Source organism: Salmo trutta, chromosome 31 (assembly GCF_901001165.1).
Source record: "Salmo trutta chromosome 31, fSalTru1.1, whole genome shotgun sequence".
Taxonomy (NCBI): Eukaryota; Metazoa; Chordata; class Actinopteri; order Salmoniformes; family Salmonidae; genus Salmo; species Salmo trutta.
Window position 1 is genome coordinate 31,119,014 of NC_042987.1, and position 19,869 is coordinate 31,138,882.

General features: G+C 43.4%; 2 protein-coding genes across 2 annotated transcripts; both read right to left on the bottom strand.

Annotated features, from left to right (window-relative positions):
* Positions 1-1,369: 1,369 nt before the first annotated feature.
* On the bottom strand, positions 1,370-11,923 carry LOC115169943 (regulator of nonsense transcripts 1-like). The gene is made up of 23 exons (XM_029726095.1): positions 11,261-11,923; positions 10,576-10,712; positions 10,360-10,449; positions 10,030-10,197; positions 9,661-9,841; positions 9,189-9,350; positions 8,979-9,066; positions 8,627-8,725; positions 8,324-8,432; positions 8,072-8,231; positions 7,852-7,970; positions 7,512-7,676; positions 6,922-7,036; positions 6,663-6,806; positions 5,915-6,128; positions 5,108-5,225; positions 4,829-4,985; positions 4,404-4,546; positions 3,945-4,119; positions 3,670-3,751; positions 3,196-3,590; positions 2,970-3,089; positions 1,370-2,815 (listed from the first exon to the last, which is right to left on the bottom strand). Exons 1-22 carry the CDS (start codon positions 11,426-11,428, stop codon positions 2,973-2,975), a joined length of 3,306 nt encoding a protein of 1,101 aa, XP_029581955.1. The 5' UTR covers positions 11,429-11,923; the 3' UTR covers positions 1,370-2,815; positions 2,970-2,972.
* Positions 11,924-13,207: 1,284 nt separating this feature from the next.
* LOC115169944 (pyroglutamyl-peptidase 1) lies at positions 13,208-17,227 on the bottom strand. The gene is made up of 5 exons (XM_029726096.1): positions 16,598-17,227; positions 15,861-15,913; positions 15,256-15,372; positions 14,799-15,031; positions 13,208-14,490 (listed from the first exon to the last, which is right to left on the bottom strand). Exons 1-5 carry the CDS (start codon positions 16,626-16,628, stop codon positions 14,271-14,273), a joined length of 654 nt encoding a protein of 217 aa, XP_029581956.1. The 5' UTR covers positions 16,629-17,227; the 3' UTR covers positions 13,208-14,270.
* Positions 17,228-19,869: the final 2,642 nt, after the last annotated feature.

Here is a 19,869-nt window from a genome sequence, read left to right on the forward strand (position 1 = left end):
TTGGAAGTCCAGAATTATCTAGAATGTCATTGCATGCCTTAACATTAAGATTTCCCTTCACTGGAACTAGGGGGCCTAGTCAAAACCATGAAAAACAGCCCCAGATCATTATTCCTCCTCCACCAAACTTTACTGTTGGCACTATGCATTGGGGCAGGTAGCTTTCTCCTGGCATCTGCCAAACCCAGATTCTTCCGTCGGACTGCCAGATGGTGAAGCGTGATTCATCATTCCAGAGAATACATTTCCACTGCTCCAGAGTCCAATGACGGCAAGCTTTACACCATTCCAGCTAACGCTTGGCATTGCGCATGGCCATCTTAGGCTTGTGAGCGGTTGCTCGGCCATGGAAACCCATTTCATTAAGCTCCCGACAAACAGTTATTGTGCTGATGTTGCTTCCAGAGGCAGTTTGGAACTGTGTTGCAACCGAGGACAGACTAATTTCACAAGTTACGCGCTTCAGCACTCAGTGGTCCCGTTCTGTTAGCTTGTGTGGCCTACCACTTTGCGGCTGAGCCGTTGTTGCTCCTAGATGTTTCCACTTCACAATAGCAGCATTTACAGTTGACTGGGGAAGCTCTAGCAGGGCAGAAATTTTACAAACTGACTTGTTGGAAAGGTGGCATCCTACGACAGTGCCACATTGAAAATCACTTAGCTCTTCAGTAAGGCCTTTCTATTGCCAATGTTTGTCTATGGAGATCGCATGGCAGTGTACTCGATTTTATATACCTATCAGTAACAGATGGGGCTGAAATAGCCGAATCCACTCATTTGAATCGGTGTCCACATACTGCTGTAAATATAGTGTAGGTAGTGACAGTTCCTCTATGCCAAAAGAGTCCATCATTGGGTGCGTTCCTGTGCCCAGGCGTTGCTGACACAGTCGATGACAGGGCACGCAACCACTGATTGATACGTGCAATGTCTGACCAGGGGAACACGAGCATTGAAAGCAGACCCTAGTCACTGGTCGCGTTCCCCTACTCAGACATTGCATGCATCAACCATTGGTTACAATGGCATGTCCTCGATTGTGTGGTCAGGGACCAGATTGCTATAAATATAATTTTGATAGTTGATATGTAAAATATCTATCCAGACGTTGTACGATCTGGCCTGCATCAGCAACGGGCAGAGGAACGCACCCACTGGTTTGCCTAGGGTCAGGTTTGAGACTAGATCTGTGGTGCAGGCTACACAAATCTACACCATACCCTTTCATGGGCACTAAATATAAAAGTACCTACAACACCAATATACAAATATTTATTCTCATCCTCTGCCACATACTGACAGAAATGCCTCCCTTCGGTCAAGAAACTTGCCAAGGTATGGCCAGAAATTAATTAATTATTTATATATATTTTTTTTTAAGTAAGTTCATAACCTTCATTCAGTTATCATTTTCACATGGGCCAATGATAGCCAGTACTGAATACCTACATTTAGCAGTTGCCAGAGGCTTCTAACCTTCCTTGGTAGTCAGGTCCAGACTTCCACTTGTGAATACTACTGAGTCTTATCCCAGTAGTATTCACAACCTTCATTACTATAACCTCTCTGAACATAAATTCTTGTTCCCATGTAACACCTCTTACGAGTAGTTGACCAACAAAGTAAAACATGATTTAATACATCATTTCATGTTTAAACCTGGGTCTCTAGGTATAACCTCCCTGCTTAATGTGGATTAATGAATTAGCCATGTAGCCATGCAAATGATATGTGCATTCTACACGTGCTTTCTTTGTGGCATTTCATGTCTGTGGAGCTGTGACTCATTTTAAAGTAATAATTTGGAGGTCATTTTAAAGAGCAAGTGATGACTGCTTTTTCGATTACAATAAGTTGGTTATGGAATTCTTTTTACTCTCCTTTTTGTACTACAGATAGACTTAAGAAAAAAACAAAAACCTGTCTCGCAAACTACAGATCTTTCAAGTCCACCACTTCAGATCTCGAGACAATAATGTTTCCTTTAATTGTTTCAAGAGCCATTCCACCACTTATCCTTCAGAAAGACCAGAGCGGAAAGCCAGTGAAATTCACCAGCTTTCAAAACCTCTGCAACAACAGACCTCATGTAGAAAACTTTCCAACTCAAAGTTGAAAAAGATGAATGGTCAGTATTCTTCCGACTCCTGCACCATTTGATTCCGTTTGAGACGTTCAACAAGACCATTCTTGGTCTGCCCAAAACCTCTCTCCTCTCGCTCAAACATGTTCAAATGCAGAGCATGAGCACGGATCAACTTTGAGGTTAGAAATTTTCCCAAATCGACTGACTGCTTCAAGAGTTTCGTCCCCTTTTTCCCCTCTCTAGCTGGCAGGAGACGGTTTTGTAGAGTGAGGTTGGAGGGTTGTGTGAGAACTCTTCTCAGTCTCTCTGCTCCGAGAACAATGTCCTCAGCCAACTAACTCGTGGTCCCTGGGGGAGAAGAGGTGGCAGGGATGTGACTCCTGTGACCCCATTGAGGATCCATGACCTTTCACCCCTCGACTCATCATCAAAGGGCTCGTCGCTCCGACGCTGCTACCCCAACGTATGCGGCTTCTCCTTTTCTCCGTGTGCGAGCAGCGCCTTCTCTCTCCCTCCTCCTCGCTCTTGTCCTGTCCAGCTCTACCCCCATTTTGCTCTCACTCTTGTGATTGGTTGGTTTCTCTCGGTCTCTCTCCTGTTGCTTTCACACAGTGGTGCTTCAGTTGTAGCAGTGTAAAACGGGTATCCATATGTTCTTTTTTTGATATTACCCAGATTAAAATGGCGACGAACTAAGCTCAGCACAGGCCTAGCTCCTTTTCCCACAACCTAAGAGTCAAATAAAACAAAGATTACTTTTATACCCTGACAAAGACGAGATATAAAACAGCTTCTGGTATCCTATTTACTCCACCTGATATTACTACACATATTGGCTTAGATCATAGAATATAGAGCAAAAAGTTCCAATGTAGTCTCTTACACTCTAGTACTGGGACAGTCCAGTCACACCATGTTGATAGGCTCTTTCCCCTTGGTAGGTGGAGTCTTGGGAGAGGGCCACGTCAATCTGGGACTTGAACTCATCGCCAAGGTAACTGTCCTGTAAAAAAAAACAACAAAGGAGAAGCTTTTAGCCTGCATGTGCATGTCTGTCAGAGCAAGAACGTCTGCTATGAGAAACAAATGTAAACGTTATGCTGCCTTACCTGAGAGAGTTCAGGCTGGGAGAGGCCAGGCTGGCTCATCTGGGAGGGCTGGCTCATGGTGATGTAGCCCTGGGTGAGGGGTCCCTGGGAGAAGGGCTGGGAGCCCAGATCCTGGCTGGCCTGGCTGCCACTCATGAGGCCATGCTGCCCGCTGCCCCCGCCGTGGTTCCCCATGCCACGGCTCCTCTGGCGCCCACCTCGCGCCCCTCCAGCACCCGCCTTACCCTTCATACCTCCACCACGGCCTGCTGGGGGGCAGTGGACCTGGCCCAGGTAGCCTGGCGGCGGCATGGGGGGCATAACCAGGTTGAAGGGGATGTTCATGGAGGCCATGGGGCCCGGGCCAATCATGCCAATCTGGTCGTGGGTCTGGAAGTACATGTTGGATGAACGCCCTAGAAGAAAAGAAAACAAATTGAACAACGGCAAAACAGGTAAAGAGACACAAGTTTACAGTTTGACATAGTCTCTCACCAGTGCTGCTGCGGTCATACACAGATCCAGGAATAAGAGCCTCCCTTGCATCATACATGGCTGTGCTCATGAAACGACCCCCCTGAAGAACCCACACATGGAACAAACATTTCAGTAAGTCTGTAAACTGTAACACACACACACACAGTAGCCTATGCACATCTTTTTATAATGGTGTACTGTCTACTGGCAAAGTAAAATCATGAAAGTAAACACCACGCACTACATAAAGTTGTACATAATCCAACACACATGGGTTTGGGGGGGGGACTCACAGGGTTGATGGCGTTGACCAGCTTGCGAGGCTTGCTGAACTGCATGAGGCTCTCCCTCAGGTTGTTGAGGGGTCCCTCCACCAGAACCTTCTGCTCCTTGTAGTAGTTGAGCAGGTGGTTCCACAGAGGCTGCTTGGACAGGGCCTTGGGGTTGCCCACGATGATCACCCCATACCTACACACACAAATAGGACATAGTTCCATTCAAACACTTCCTTCACAGATATAGAAAATAATGACTTAAATTAAAAACATTTAAAAAATAATCTCTTTGCAGTGTGACAGTGTTACTGCACGAGTAATGACATTTTGCTCTGAGGATTTAGAAATTGTTGACATAATTCCAAAGACAAATATTAAAATAGTCTTGCAAAACTTGAAAGACAGGGTAATGCTAGGATTTTTCTCGTTATCTGTTGAGCGTCAGGAGACAGAGAGAATGGTCCATGTGTTGTTTACCTGGCCCTGGTGAGAGCCACGTTGAGACGGCGTGGGTCGTTGAGGAAGCCAATGCCCTGGTGCTCGTTGGCTCTGACACAGGACAGGATGATGAAGTCCTTTTCTCTGCCCTGGAACGCATCAACGCTGGCTATCTCCACCTCCTGAGGACAGCCAAGAAACAGGAAAGCAATTAGATAAGATAACAGACGCACCATTCCACCATCCATTTGAATGTTTTAAGTGAAGGCCAAATTGGATGAATGATTCCATGAGCACATTACTCAACCAATGTAAACTGGTTTATTTAGATTTATGGACTCCCATTTCAAGCTATAACTATCTTTATAACCTGATACATTATAGTGAGAATATGACTGGCAGACTGGAGTGCTGCAGCGGACGAGATTGGTCACATATTGTAGAGCCAAGCCTGTGTTTTGTACCTGGTAGAGCTTGGTGTGGAGGGAGCCACTGAACTGCATGTACTGGACCAGGTAGGACCTCTGGCCCTCGTAGGGGGTGATGATGCCTATCTGGTCAGGCTTGGCCCCAGCCTTTAGCAGCCTGGTGGTGATCTTCTCCACATTGGAAGCCTCAGTCCTGTACAGTGGGAGAGAGTGAAGAAAACATTATTCACAAAACATACCCTTTTTTTGACTGGAGTCATAAATGGTCAGTGTACGAAAGCACTGATATGACAAATGCTTCAGTTTGTCATGTACCTGTTAAGATAGGAGGTTCCAGAGCTGGCGATTTCCTCCTGGCCCAGGGTCACGTAGAAGAACATGGGCTTGTCTGGCTGTGGCCACTGGAAGTCAAAGCCTTTCTTGATGCGGTCAGCTGTGTAAATAAAATAAAAATGGATCAAGAAAAGGAATTTGTCAAATGTACATTTAGGTTATTCCAGATTTAAGTGTAAATGAAGCCAATGTCATGTATTACCTTTGTTATGGGTGTTTTACACCTGGTGCAAACTGAGTAAATATGGCTGTTATAAGGCAATTCATGGTTGTTCTGTTTTCTTGGTCCTTAGAGACATGATCTAAACTACCCAACCAGCTTGTAGACAACAGGGAGCCCATTCCCCTCTTGCTGGACAAGCACATCAGGAGGACAAGCTAACCCTCACCTGTGTTTATGAGGATTATATAGACGGGTTGGCTGACAATGTCCAAAAATGATGCGCGTTGGCAGTGTGGTGATTTTGAACGGTTAGATAGCTTGCCATGTGAGAAATCATAGTTGGCCCGTGTCAGCTCGTTGGCTCTTGTTATCGATACCATGTCTTGACTCATGTCATGTCTATGCTAATATGGTTCAAATTCACTAGCTAGCTAGCCAGCAACTGTAACAATGTATTTGAGAGACATGTTATCAATAAACATTTGGAGACTAAATATGGTTTACATGTTGTCAACAGTCTAAGCCAACCCAGCCTGTTCTGCCCCATAGTTGCGCACGCCTCGGTTTTGTTGCTAAACAACCAACCCGTGTACACACTGGCCCAGTTCCATCCCTCGCCGACTTACCTGCGGTGACTCCGTTCTGCAGGGAGCCCTCGTAGAAGATGTTGGAGGGGAAAGCGCTGAGGGCCGGGTGCATACGGTACTGCACCTGCAGACGAATGGGCCTGATGCCCAGCACCACCAGACGCTCAAACAGGGACTGGGACAGGCCCGCCTTGGCGGCCTTCTTACACATCACTACTGGACCCAGCTGGCAGTGGTCTCCCACCAGGATCAGCTGGAGAGAAACAGAGAGAAATCATAGATTTAGTACGAATAGAAAGGCCATTCCAATTCAAATCCAATGTGTGGTGTAGGAACTTGTATTGAGCATAGCATTTGCATATGTGTTTATTTGCTATATTGTAATTACTTTGCCACCATGACCTATTTATTGCCTTACCTCTTTTATCCTACCTCATTTGCACATGCTGTATATAGATTTTCCTACTGTATTATTGATTGTATGTTTGTTTATTCCATGTGTAACTCTGTGTTGTTGTATGTGTTGAACTGCTTTGCTTTATCTTGGCCAGGTCGCAGTTGCAAATGAGAACTTGTTCTCAACTAGCCTACCTAAATTAGCGCCCGTCTCGAGTGTCAAATTCAACCAAGCACAAACATCCGGAGAAAGGCGATAAATGTAATTTCACTTTTCCCTCAGCAACAACCTTTGATAAACATTCTGTATGAGAAAGAGAGAGAAGTTGGGATCTGTCATGGAGCTAACTGACTGGACATCATTTATCTTAGAGATTGCCCTGAGACGTACCTGCTTGGCCCCCAGTATGACAGGCACCATACACTCTGGCTCAGTGGCCTGGGTGCTCTCATCAATGAGGATGGAGCGGAACTGCATCTTGGCCAGGCGGGGGTCTCCTGCCCCCACACAGGTACAGCAGATCACATCAGCATTCTGTGGAGCAGAGATGGGAGACGTGGTCAGTGATAATCAACTTCAGGAAGTAGTGGAATTATGTCATTTTAGGACTTTGTTTTAAGGGATTGTGTAGGAAAGGAGCAGGTGTTACCATAAGTAGTTCCCTCTCGGCGGTGCGCTTCAGGGCCCTGTAGCGCTTCTCATCCGAGGAGGACAGCTCCCCAGTCTCGTCCTTCAGCTGCTGGAGCTTCTGAAGCTCTGGTATACTGCACAGATACAACAAAAACACAAACTGAGAAACCAGTACTCTTTAGTGTGGAGAAATGATGTAGCCTATGATGAAGGTTAAGGTTCAGAAAAGCTGCAAGACAGAGGAAAGGCCTCTGAACATGAACTGAGAATCCATGCTTTCAAACTGAGGCAACTCTTATTGCCCATAGCCAAGTTCTCAGCTAGGGCGGCAGGTAGCCTAGTGGTTAGAGCGTTGGGCCAGTAACTGAAAAGTTGCTGGATCGAATCCCCGAGCAGACAAAGTAAAAATCTGTCATTCTGCCCCTGAACAAGGCAGTTAACCCACTGTTCTTCGGTAGGCCGTCATTGTAAATAAGAATTTGTTCTTAACTGACTTGCCTAGTTAAAAAAAAAAAAAAAAAAGTGGAATCGATCCTTTGTCTCCTGAGTTAGCAGGACACCTGATAAGATGAAGACACCATTCCTCTCTCGATAGCAGTCCCAGGTTACCTGTCCATGTTGCGGATCTGGTTGTGCAGAGCCAGGAAGGACACAGGGGAGTCGATGGCCTCTCTGCTCTTGGCAGACAGCCTCACCACCTTCAGACCTGACATGTGGATCTTCTCAGTCAGCTGGTCCACCGCAATGTTACTGGGAGCACACACCAGCACAGGCCTGAGGACACACACAACTGGTGTTAGGGATGGACAAGAGCGCTTATAAAACCTTTAAATTGGTCAATTTAGAAAAATATATATTTTGCAATGACTAATGTAGTTACTCTTATAGTGAAAGTTATTTACTTATAAGTACTGTATATGGTGTCCTCTATTAAGTGTACACATCTTACCCGTTGCCCTGTCTGGCCAGGTGGTACACTACAGTGGCAGAGGTGACCGTTTTCCCCGTGCCAGGGGGCCCCTGGATGAGACTGAGAGGACGCTGCAGCACAGTCTTCACAGCATATACCTATGTGATGACACATTTTAAAATGCCAAACTGTCTGCAAATATCGTTTTAGAAGGGATAACTCAAATCTACTCATAACTTCTGCATATGGTAACACCCACCTGTGAGTGGTTGAGGTCAGGCAGGCCCTGGGCGGTGAAGCGTTTGGGCAGCTGACACTTGATGACCACATCCTCCACCTCGTGACCCAGCAGCTTGTGGTAGATGTACCCGGACACAGAGGTCTCGTCCACGGCAAAGGTCTTCAGGGCACTCTGCATCCTGGAGGAAAGTTTGAAACAGTGTGTAATATTAAGTCCATTGCCAAGCAAGCCTAGCTAGTTTCATATCGATTGGTGTCAGAAGGTTCCTACCGGTCAAAGGAGGTGGACTTCCACACAAAGTCAACCTGGAAGTTGTGTGGTACTTCCACGGGAGCCCCAGCACTGCTCCTCAGCTCAATGGCTATCTCATCGCCATAGTCTATTGTCACAGGATTAAGGACTACACACCACATAACACCTATTCCTTCCAGAGACTAATGCAGAGACTAATGCTATCAATGTGGTCAAACAAAGACAATCATTTCCAAACAAATTTTGAATTTGAATCAAATGAGTGACGAAGAGTCAAAGGTAACATAAAATAAGAGCATAACGATTTTTAATAAAGGATACTGTCTGGGACTTTGATGACATGTCCAATGCCTTTCCAGAGTGGGGCAAGGTCTCCCTTGTACCTCAGGCAAATCTCATCTCCCTGCATCAGGCGCATGTCTTCAGAAATACAGTGAATAGTAGAAAAAGAAGGACAGCAAGGGAATTGGCTGATGAAAGGCACAATTGAGAATCCATAGATTTTAGGACATTAGTCATACAAACATAGAATCGTACACACACACACACAGACTCAAGACTAGAAGACACTCCGGCATGCTCATCAGTGAGAACGTGAGGGAGGTCGTGGCCGGAATGGAATGGACATGGAACACTCGTGGACACTGACGTTGATGAACAAAAAATGAATTACCACCTGAGTCCGTCTTGGGAAGGCTGAAATAAGCAATCCGCTTTTTATTGAGTCCCAAGTCCCACCTGACAGTAATATTGTCTTGGGTCTGTGAAACAAACAGACGAGACAGCAATTAGTTAATCATCTAAAACCAAACTGCCCATACCTTGACATCCAAAAGCAGGAGGAGCTAGCCTGAAAACTCCAGCAGAAAACAGTAGAACTTACCTGGGACTCTTTGAGTTTCTTATCGTAGTCAGCCTCCAGTTTGACCAGGGGGCCAAAGATGTTCTGGTACTGGTAGGCATCCTCATAGCGCAGCAACACGTGCTGAGGCTCCTCGTCCACGCCGGGCTTCTCCAGGTCCTCCAGAGTGGCTGTGGGGTTTTCCTGAAGACACCCAGTCAAACAACAGCCACAGACAAAGAGTGCTGCTTACTTTGTTTGAGAATTAAAATTCATAATAAAAGCCAGTAGCTCTCCATGACCAAAGTAAAAGGCCACTGGGTTAACTTATGCTAAATTTACATTTATGTAATTTAGCTGACGCTCTTATCCAGAGCCACTTACAGTAGTGAGTGCATATATTTTCATATTTTTCGGTACTGGTCCCCCGTGGGAATTGAACCTACAGCCCTGGCGTTGCTAGCACCATGCTCTATCAACTGAGCCACACAGGACCATAAGGTAGTTTATGAACCTTCCAGAGCTCCTCAAGCTTGTTTATCTGCTGGGCGGTGATCTGGCGGGCCCGTAGCTGCTCCTGCTCAGAGGGGATCTTAACCAGCCAGGACAGGAAGCAGCGGTCCTGGATCAGCGGCTGCCACTGGGAGCTGTCCCAGTTGATGTCTTTCAGACTGCTCTGACTGGCACATGGCTGCCTGTATTACCAAAAATAAACAATACGTCCATCAATGCACTCCACTACAAAATCACTTTGATTCAATTATAAGAGCTATTGGATTATGGGTCCAAAAACAGCCAAGAACATTTTGAGAAATAGGACATCTGATCATTGTGAAACAGAATGGTGCAAAGAAGGTTAGTAAACACCATGGACCTGCTTTACCTGCAAAGCAGTACCACCACAGAGTCTGCCTTGGCAGGGATGAACCCCAGGAGGAAGACGTTGCGACAGCCACAGTTGTAGCACTCCAACACCGTCTCCCCCAAAGGACCATCCTTGTGCAGAGTCACCTCCTTGGACTTGGCTCTGACCAGGTGGTTCACAATGTGGCTGAGAGAGGAAAATATGAACAAATTTAGCAACATTTCTGATAGACATTTATAAAATGTCCTTTGGGACTCATGTGGTTCACATTCTACTTTATGTGTGTGTATAGTCTTCCACATAGAGGCCAACTACATTTAGCTAAGTTGGTTGGTCTTTGAAGCTTACCTGCCAGATGTATTGCCACGTCCATTGCAAAACCACTTCTTGCTGGTGTTGCAATACACCACGCAAGCAGGATCGTGAATGCCACAGTAACTTGTGAAAGCAAAACAAGGATAATGTCACAACCATCAAAACTTTACAGGGAGGAAAACAAATATTTATTATGAACTCTGCAAGACAGCACCAAAATATCAATCAAAAGATATTTCTGAACATTACCTGCATGCATGGACTGGGAGGTCTTTAGTATAATAGCTGTCTTCCTCGTCTTCTTCAAAGTTCAACTCTGCAAGAAGTTGACTTGCTTTCACAACAGGGTCATCCCCATTCTGCAGAACTGCATCAGGCCCATTCACCTGGAGAAAACATGGAAATGTAATTTCAATAGCAGCGGGCAAAATAATGTAAATAACCTGGAAATGGACACCACCACAGATAACGTTTTAACTACAAGTGCATTTAACAGTTAGTAAACTAACTTTAGTTAGCTATCAAATGCACTTGTAGCAAGCTCACAGCAGTTAGCTAGCATGCCTGCTATGTAACGCGGGCAGATAATGAATTTAGGAATGTTACACTCAGTGCCATGGCGTTATCAAGAAAATGTCCATTACACAACGCCTACAAGCAGATTAGCTAATGCTAGCACGCTAAATTATATGTAAACATGCTGGCTAAATTAACTGGTTAGCCAGCTGCGGGGCCTCTGGGACAGATGCATGTGTTTTCTTTGTAACTATACAGCTAACTACCAGCGTGCTAGCTGTGCTAACATAGCTGCTTCTGCTAATCTAGTTAGCACAATGGCTAGCTATCTCCAAGGTTCCGTATGTACAATACCCTGTAGCTTGTTAGCGAGTTTTAATTTGCTAGTTCGAAAACACACAACAAAAATTACACGAACCTGATTTTCCAACTGACTCTGCGTTTGGCCTGTTTGAGTCTGGCTCGGCAGGGTAAAATCCGTGAACTCATACTCCGAACCCTGGGTATCTGCTCCAAGCAACTCCGCTTCCTCAGTGTCCAGGAACGTGAGAGTCTGCGAGCTCGGCCCGTACGCCTCGACACTCATTTTCTCCCCCAACAGTGATATTTCACAATTCTATTTTCAATTCAATCGCTAACTAAGCAAAGTGTAGATATCCCTGCCAAAATTAAACTTAAACAAATATCGAAAAACCTAAGCACATGAATAAACTGAGAACACACCGTCTCGTGAGCCTCAACTCCCACTCGAAGTAATGACGTAACACCTTGCACACAGCACAAAATGCATAGAGCACATCAAAGGTCGTCACATGTGACAAAAGCTGGATCCCTTCTAGCCACAACCACATTCAAAGTGTCCGTGGCATAACGTTTACACAAAAGGTGAATCTTTTTCACAATCCTTGATTAGGCCTACAGTCAGAATGTATCATGTACAGTTATTTAGCAGATGCTGTTAACCAGAGCAACTTACAGGAGCAGTTACTGTAGTTACTGTGCTCAAGGGGTGTGCCAGATTGTTTTAACCTAGTTGGCTGAGGGAATCAAACCAGCAACCCAAACCAACAACTCTCTTAACCGCTGGCCTATCTGAGGCCTCGCAAATGCTTACCCTTTCCTGGTAATATTATGTAAGTAAGATGGCATTCAATCAAATTCTTTCCAATTGCAATAGATGTAAATGATGAATTCATAGGAAGAAGAGCACATACTACAGGCCTACTACAGGTTTACCAATAGTTATTTTACTTGGTATGGCTTAAGCATATTGGCTTAAATTTTCCTTTAAGTGGTTTAATCACAGCATTAGACCATATTCTGAAGTAGAGAATACAGATACCAAAGACAAAATAAACATTTCCATATCATTATTCATCACATTGCAAATATTGATTGTATATGCAATAAATTACCTGAGATAATAACACATGGTTGAAGTACATTAATCAAAGAAAACATATTGTTGTGTCCTTATATTGTACACTATACAATATACTGATATTGTACAATTTCACAACAAATATTAAACACATGATGAAGGGGGGGGGTAGAGATGATACAAGAAATGGCACGCTACGTTGACCATTATGTCAAAGCGAGAGTGATTTGTGAGGGGAATAAGGAACTAAAAAGGGAACTATTTAAAATAGTGAGAAGCAGCCAGTCATACAGCTGTCAGGACGATGTGGCTTAAAAGCACACATCAGTGCACACTGAATATCCAAAGATGGCTGCATTCCAAACACTTAAAAGACACACCCTCTCCCCTCAGCCCTCAAACGTCTGATGGCGTACCATGACGTCTGACGAGTTTACACTTGTCGGGCAAAGGGAGGAAGGAATTTTAAATGGACTGCCCTTGCCCGGAAATTCGTCACTCGTTCGTCCCGCGAATATTGTGTTTTCAGCCACGGGTAGCTTGTGGGTTGCTTTATATGCGCTACAGTCAATTATGATTGCATGTCTACTTATATTAACTATATAATTATTAATATACGCTTACTGTATGATAGCTAGCAAATTAATTAGCTAACTAACATTAGCCTGCCTAGCTGGAACTTCTGAAGAAGGACATTTTTTTATTTATACAATTTCCAAAAGCTAACCAAACAAAAACATAATTACTTTTACGCGACGCGAATTGAATTATGGGGCGTCTCAAGCCCCGAAGTGAACATAATTGTACACTGCAAACTATAAAAAACGAGGGCTGAGGGACTTACGTTGCGAACTTCCCTTGCTTTGGCTAATCGTTTGGACCGACGGCCAAGATGGCCGCAGGGATTACTCCAAGAGCATAGCATAAAGCGAGGATAAGTGGACTAGGGTGTGTCTTTTATGAGTTTAAAACGCAGCCAATGGTTATCTCATCTTCAGCATCATTTATTGGACCATTACAGTGTGTCGTCTTGTGTTGCTGCTATGCTATGTTGTTGTTTTAGGCCTCTCTTTATGTAGCGTTGTGTTGTCTCGTCGTGATGTGTGTTTTGTCCTATATTTTTATTTTATTTTTAATCCCAGCCCCATCTCCGCAGGAGGCCATTTGGTAAGCTGTCATTGTAAATAAGAATTTCTTCTTAACTGACTTGCCTTGTTAAATAAAGATTAAATAAAATAAAACAGAACAGTTTCTTTGTGAAATACAGTCAAATATCCATACCCATTGGTATAATATACGTGTATACCAGAGGAGGCTGGTGTGAGGAGCCATAGGAGGATGGGCTCATTGTAATGGTTGGAATGGAATCAATGGAACGGAGTCAAACACGCTGTTTCCAAGTGTTTGATGTGTTTGGTACCATTCAATTGATTCCATTCCAACCATTAAAATGAACCTGTCCTCCTATAGCCCCTCCCACCAGCCTCCTCTGATGGATCCATCCATTGCTCTGCCTATTCTCATTCATATACTCTCCCTTTCTTTAGTTCAGGGGGAGTGCTGATAGCCCTCTCTTTAGCTACTGCTTAGTGGGGTATCAGTTGTATCTGTCCTTAAAGCTAGAATCTTTAGTTGCTACATCCATTTTTGGACTTGTGCTATATAACCATTGATTCTTGACGAATATAACTTATGAATGCCTCATGAGCTTAGGTCAAATTTCATACCCCATCAGAACCCAAAAGATAAGCTTGTTGTACTACAATGTTTGTATGCAAACTAAATGTAAACAAACACTGCATAGCCTCAAAACATGCTTAAAACTATAATTTTGATATCATGGATGGTCAGTCCGTGCATATAGCTCTGTCTATGAATTTGAGAGTGGTTACATTTCTTCAGGCCCATCCCTCAGGTTTTTACCAAAACAGAGGCGGGGTCACCACTTTGTTATTGTTTCAATTAAGGATTCCAGCTTTAAGTGCTTTATCTGTCCATTGGGGACAGGAGCAGTGAGTTGAGGACAGAGGTCACCGGAAGTCATTCTTTAGTGAGCGTGCTGATGGTGCTGGTGGCTGTAGTGGTGGTGGTCATGGTCATCATCCTCAGATTGACCCACAAGCTCCAGCATCTCCCCCACTACGGCCTGCAAGGCTCTGCCTAGGTCCTGGGCACTGTAGGGTTTCTCTAGTGGAGGAACGTGCACAAACGCTGACCTGCCCTTCCCCAGGTACAGCGACGTGTAGTAGGTGTAGTCACACAGGTATCTGACCAGATCAAAGGTTAAGTTAGAGTTAAAGAGACAACAGAAGACATTAGCTTTGATCAGAATCAATGGATTTGCCATTTAGGTAAATGGGATTTCTGAAGTGGCAACTTCAGATTACAAAGGGACAGACCACCCACATTATTATATAACATCTTATCAATACCTAGAATGTATGCTACAATTAAAGATCATAGATAGGATACATTTGTAATTTGGGTGAACTTTCCCTTTAATGTAATTTCATTGAAAAAAGTACGAGATCATAAATAGTGGTTGAATGAGAGTAGAGTCGAGCACAGCACTCACCGGCCTGCATCCTTTGATACTGACACTGCCACGCCAAGCCTTGAGGAGTTGACCCTCTTGCAGACCAGGTCCATGTCTATGACTGAATCGATGCAGTCAGGACCACCGTCCATGCAACACTGAGAGTCTGGACAGAAGCTGCAGTTGTCCACCCGCTTGTAGCCGTGGTTGTGGCCACATTTCTCCAGGGTGACTGTGGTGGCTATCCCAGAGACCCCGACATGGACCACCAACTGTTGACCCACGGAGAAGAGAATGTGTGTTAAATGTAGCCACTGTTAAATTAGTTATACCAATAGAGACTCTACATCATGTCATTATATTTCAAACTGTAGCCTAGGTGTCATACAGTAAGGGTGCACCTGTCGAACACTATTACTAATGCCTTTTACCATGCAGTAAAAAAAGATATTGTGAGGAACAACACTTGACATTTGCTGTGATTTCCTGTGGCTACCTGTGGCTGATGCTGTTTCCATAGAGATGGCAGTAGACTCTGAACTGCCTGGTACTCCACTGGCACCTCACAGACATATAGGTCCACACTCTGACCCAAGCCCAACCGCTCCAGTTCCTGTACACAGAGAAAACAGGAAGTGTGTAAGGAACCACAAACCATATTTCATTCGATAAAGCTTTATTGTTCCTTTTGAGGCGTTTGTTGTGCCTCAAGGTTGTAAAAACCGGTTGCTTTTACACCTGTTGTGGTAACACTAATTACTATAGTAACAACATTGCATTCATACATTGTTAAATAGTGAAAAGTGATTACTTATTCATTGCTAAGTCATTAAGCATTTGCTGTTACGACAGAAGTGCTAAAGCAGATCATTCCTTATTCCACTTGTGTATTAACATGAAACGCTAATATCCACTTGTGTATTAACATGAAACACTTATATTCATTAGGCCCTATTATGCAATTAAGTAATTATTCTTAAATGTCATGTAATGTGATACAATTTTGTGTTACTACTCATGTGGAAATCAATGTAAGGTGTTGCCAATAAGAATAGACCTCTTAATAATGCACCATACAGAACACGCAACAAACTCACTTACCTGCACTGCCACCCAGCTAGCATTCACAGTGTGATCGCCAAAAGGTTCAAACCCTAAAAAAAAAGATAGATGATATTGATAGCCTTTTAAGTCCTCACCTAGTAACACCAGTATACACCAATGCCACATGACATTGTTATTTTTATAGCTGCTTATCACTCTACCCCTATCTAAATGAAAGTCACAATAATCTTAGTTCGAAGTCTAACGGTTATCTCAAGTTAAATATTATCTATTACAACAGCTGACATGTATAATCAATTGTAACACAATATATGCCAATGAGTGCATGGGTTTTATAGATGAGATGACACTATACTACAATTTCCATTTAAGTTATATCGGGGGAGAAGAGTAGGGTAAGAATATGCTTCTTGTCAGCACGAATTTAGCCAGCATCATTCACAATAGTATCACGACAAGGCAAACATGTACCCATAAATGGCTACATTATCGCCTCTGACTTGATCTGTCTGTCATAGGTTGGTCTGCCTCACCATTACAATTCATACATTTCAACCTGACAGACAGGCTTTGTGAATGTAAGATGAACATGCATAATACTGTACAGTAGACGGTCAGTAGTTGTACAGTAGTTGAGGAACAATATCGTTTTAAAGATGACACAATATACAAGTAATTCCAATCTTTAATAGTTAGGCAACTCATTTTAATCAAAAGTTTATAAAGAACTGACAGCAAACTATAAGACCGTATAGGCTACATAAATCACTTACCTGTCACTATTACCGTCCTTTTAGTCGCCATTATTTGTGAATTATAGTAAATTCTGCAAGAATGTAACGTTAATCTACTCTTTTTCAACCTCGATGAGTTGAGAATTCCTCCTCGATTCTCTTCTGCTATCTATTCATTATTTTTGCAAGAGCTCGAGCGAGCGTTCTCGGTTTCTCCCAGTCCTTCTACACTGTTGACAACACTACTCTACACCTCAACATCCAGCCACCTATCGCCGCCTACTGCAATGGAATTCATGATCAGCGCATGAGCTCAATTATTTGACCAATTTGGCTTAACCTTTTGTTGAAATGACATAATATAACCGATGTGAAATGTCTAGCTAGTTAGCGGTGTACGCTAGTAGCGTTTAATCGGCGACGTCACTCGCTCTGAGACTGAAGTAGTTGTTTCCCTTAATTCCGTACGGGCCGTGGCTTTTGTGGAGCGATAGGTAGCTATGCTTCGTGGGTGACCGATATCTGTGTGTTTCGAGGGTTCCTGGTTCGAGGCCAGGTTGAGGGATGGAAGCAAATCACTGTTATATTGATGCTGTTGATCAGGATAAATTTGTTGGGCTCTGCCAAAGATGATATATTATAGCCCAGTGACCACTCTAACAGTGGAAATACATGTCCTCAATAGTCCACAGTATGAGTCATAATACCCATAAAGCCTAGCGGTCAAACAGGGACATGGTTCCAATAATTTGTCCACCATTAATTTTCCCCCATAGGGGATTTTAGAAGCACTTAAAATAAGGGATGCGTTTTGTGTAGGCTTTCCCTGGCGTGACATTTTGATAACCATATTCAGTTCTCTAGGACAAGGTGACTTTTATCAATATATTCGTCTGTATTTACCCCCCCAAAATGAAATGCTAATTAGCTGCTCATGTGGCTACCATAAAGAACTACAAATGCCATGATGATCTGGACGAGACTGCCGAATCGAGGCAAAGGTAAGAATCTCTGGATTAACTATCTAATGTTAGATAAATGTAGTAATTAATAAATTGGCTACATTTCTTTAAATTGACAATTCTGTGAACTGTCTAGTGCAAGTTTTGAATTGACACAATAACTGTTAGCGAAGGTATCAGCTAGACATGACGTGCAGGAGCTTGCAGGGATTTGTAGTTTTGCATGATGTCTCCTTTGATGCTAATTAGCATTTTTGAATCTGAGAGTACTTAGAGCCGAATATATTGATAAAAGTAACCTTTTCCGAGAGAGATTTATATCGTTATCAAAATGTCACGCCAGGGTAAGCCTACACGAAATATAGCCCAGAAAAAGTTATGGTGGAAAAATGACTGGAACCATTTCCCTGTTTGAACGCTAGGTTTTATGGGTACTATGACCCCTCCACTGTGGGGCTCTATGATTAAAGGCAGGCGAGATCAAGTAGGACCATTCTAGCCAATGAGAGGGCAGATGCGCATGTGAACAACAGGCACAACTAAGTAATTTTTCTCAAAGTTGCCACAATGCCACATGCATCCACTTATTTCAGTACATTTGTAACAGCCTAAACATTACTAAACTTATTTAATTTTGTTTCTTTAGGTGTTTTGGTGTTTTGGAGGACGCATGACTCGAACCCGTTGGGGAGTTGCAGCGATGAGACAGGATCGCAATTGGGGAGAAAAAGGGGGTAAAGAAACAAAATAAAACAAGTTAAGTTTAGTAATGTGTCGAAAGAAAACACTGTTCAACCAAAGTCAGCCTGCAGTAAAGCCTCCACGGCCAAACCCTCCCCTAACAATGCTGGGCCAATTCTGTGCCGACCCAGCCCAGGATTGAACCCGGGTCTATAGTGACGCTTCAAGCACCACAATGCAGTGACTTAGACTCTGCGCCACTCAGGAGGCCCACATTACTAAGCCTCTATTAGATCAAATAAGCCTGATGTAATTCGACACTCTCTCACAGACCTCCATACAAAAAATGGCTTATCTCATGAGGACAGATTTTGGGCGGAGTAAATCCTTTCTCTTCTCCCAGGAGAAGGTGGAGGTCAAAGAGGGGTGAGTGTAACCGATGTTAAATGGCTAGCTAGTTAGCGGTGCCCACTAGTTGCGTTCAATCGGTGTCTTCTTCTCTATTGAGACCTTGAAGTACATATTGATATATTTTTAAAGGCTTATACATTTTTGTTTATTTGGCCATTCAATTCTTATGTTCAGAATCAGATTTATTTCCCCCATTTATTTATAATCACTTTATTTGGTAACATTGACACTTTGCCTATAATAAAATCAAATGTTTTCCCAACTCGCAAAATTGGGACAGCTTCAGCAGAATTTAGCAATCCCAGCTGTAGAGGCCTTTAAAGTCATAGCACCTGGTAGGGTATTCATTGTGTCAGCTATTGTACACTTCAGTACAAGCATGTAAATGCTGTTACATCTCACTTTAGCTCTCATCTTAGCTTTATCACATTTCTGTGAAGCAAGAAATTAATCAGTAAATTGAATTTGAGTGGAAAAATGTATAATGAAATACATTTGTATTATGTTGAAATACTCTTTAAAACCATCTGGGTTGGTGTTTATGTTTTCATAAAGGCACTCCCATTTTGATATCTGTTCACCACAACAACTTATGGTTTGTATTCAGTCCACACCCCTGTTTCAGGACATGACTCATACGTTCTAGCCACTGCCTTCTGAATGCCTGATTCTAAATGCCATGCTGAATATAGATGGAAAATAAAAGGCAGTGGCAGTTTCTGTCAAAATAGGAAGCTTTTGGTTGGGGTTTGTTTTTAATGTGCTGTGAAGGAAGGTGCAATCTATTCCAAAAAAGAGACATCAAAGGGAGATGACTTCACTAATGGAACAACTTTCAATTGATGACATCCTAACCATATGTATTTTGAATTCATTCTATTCTACAAAATCTGATTTTCCCTGAACAAACCATCAAAGGCTATTTAATACACCATATACAGAATGCTGGAAGATGTATATCTGAATATTGACGCCCACCTATAAACACACACACACACACACACACACACACACACACACACACACACACACACACACACACACACACACACACACACACACACACACACACACACACACACAGTGCGATCCCCCATTCACCACCCTTGCATCCTGCACTGCAGTCTTCAACAACCTTAATCCCCTTCCCCCAATCATTCACCTGCTCTTGCGTCACAGCCTATGTCAACGTTGCCATAGAAACAAATGATGCCCTTGCTATTCTGTGGTGTTGATGCAGACAGTACATCTTCCCTT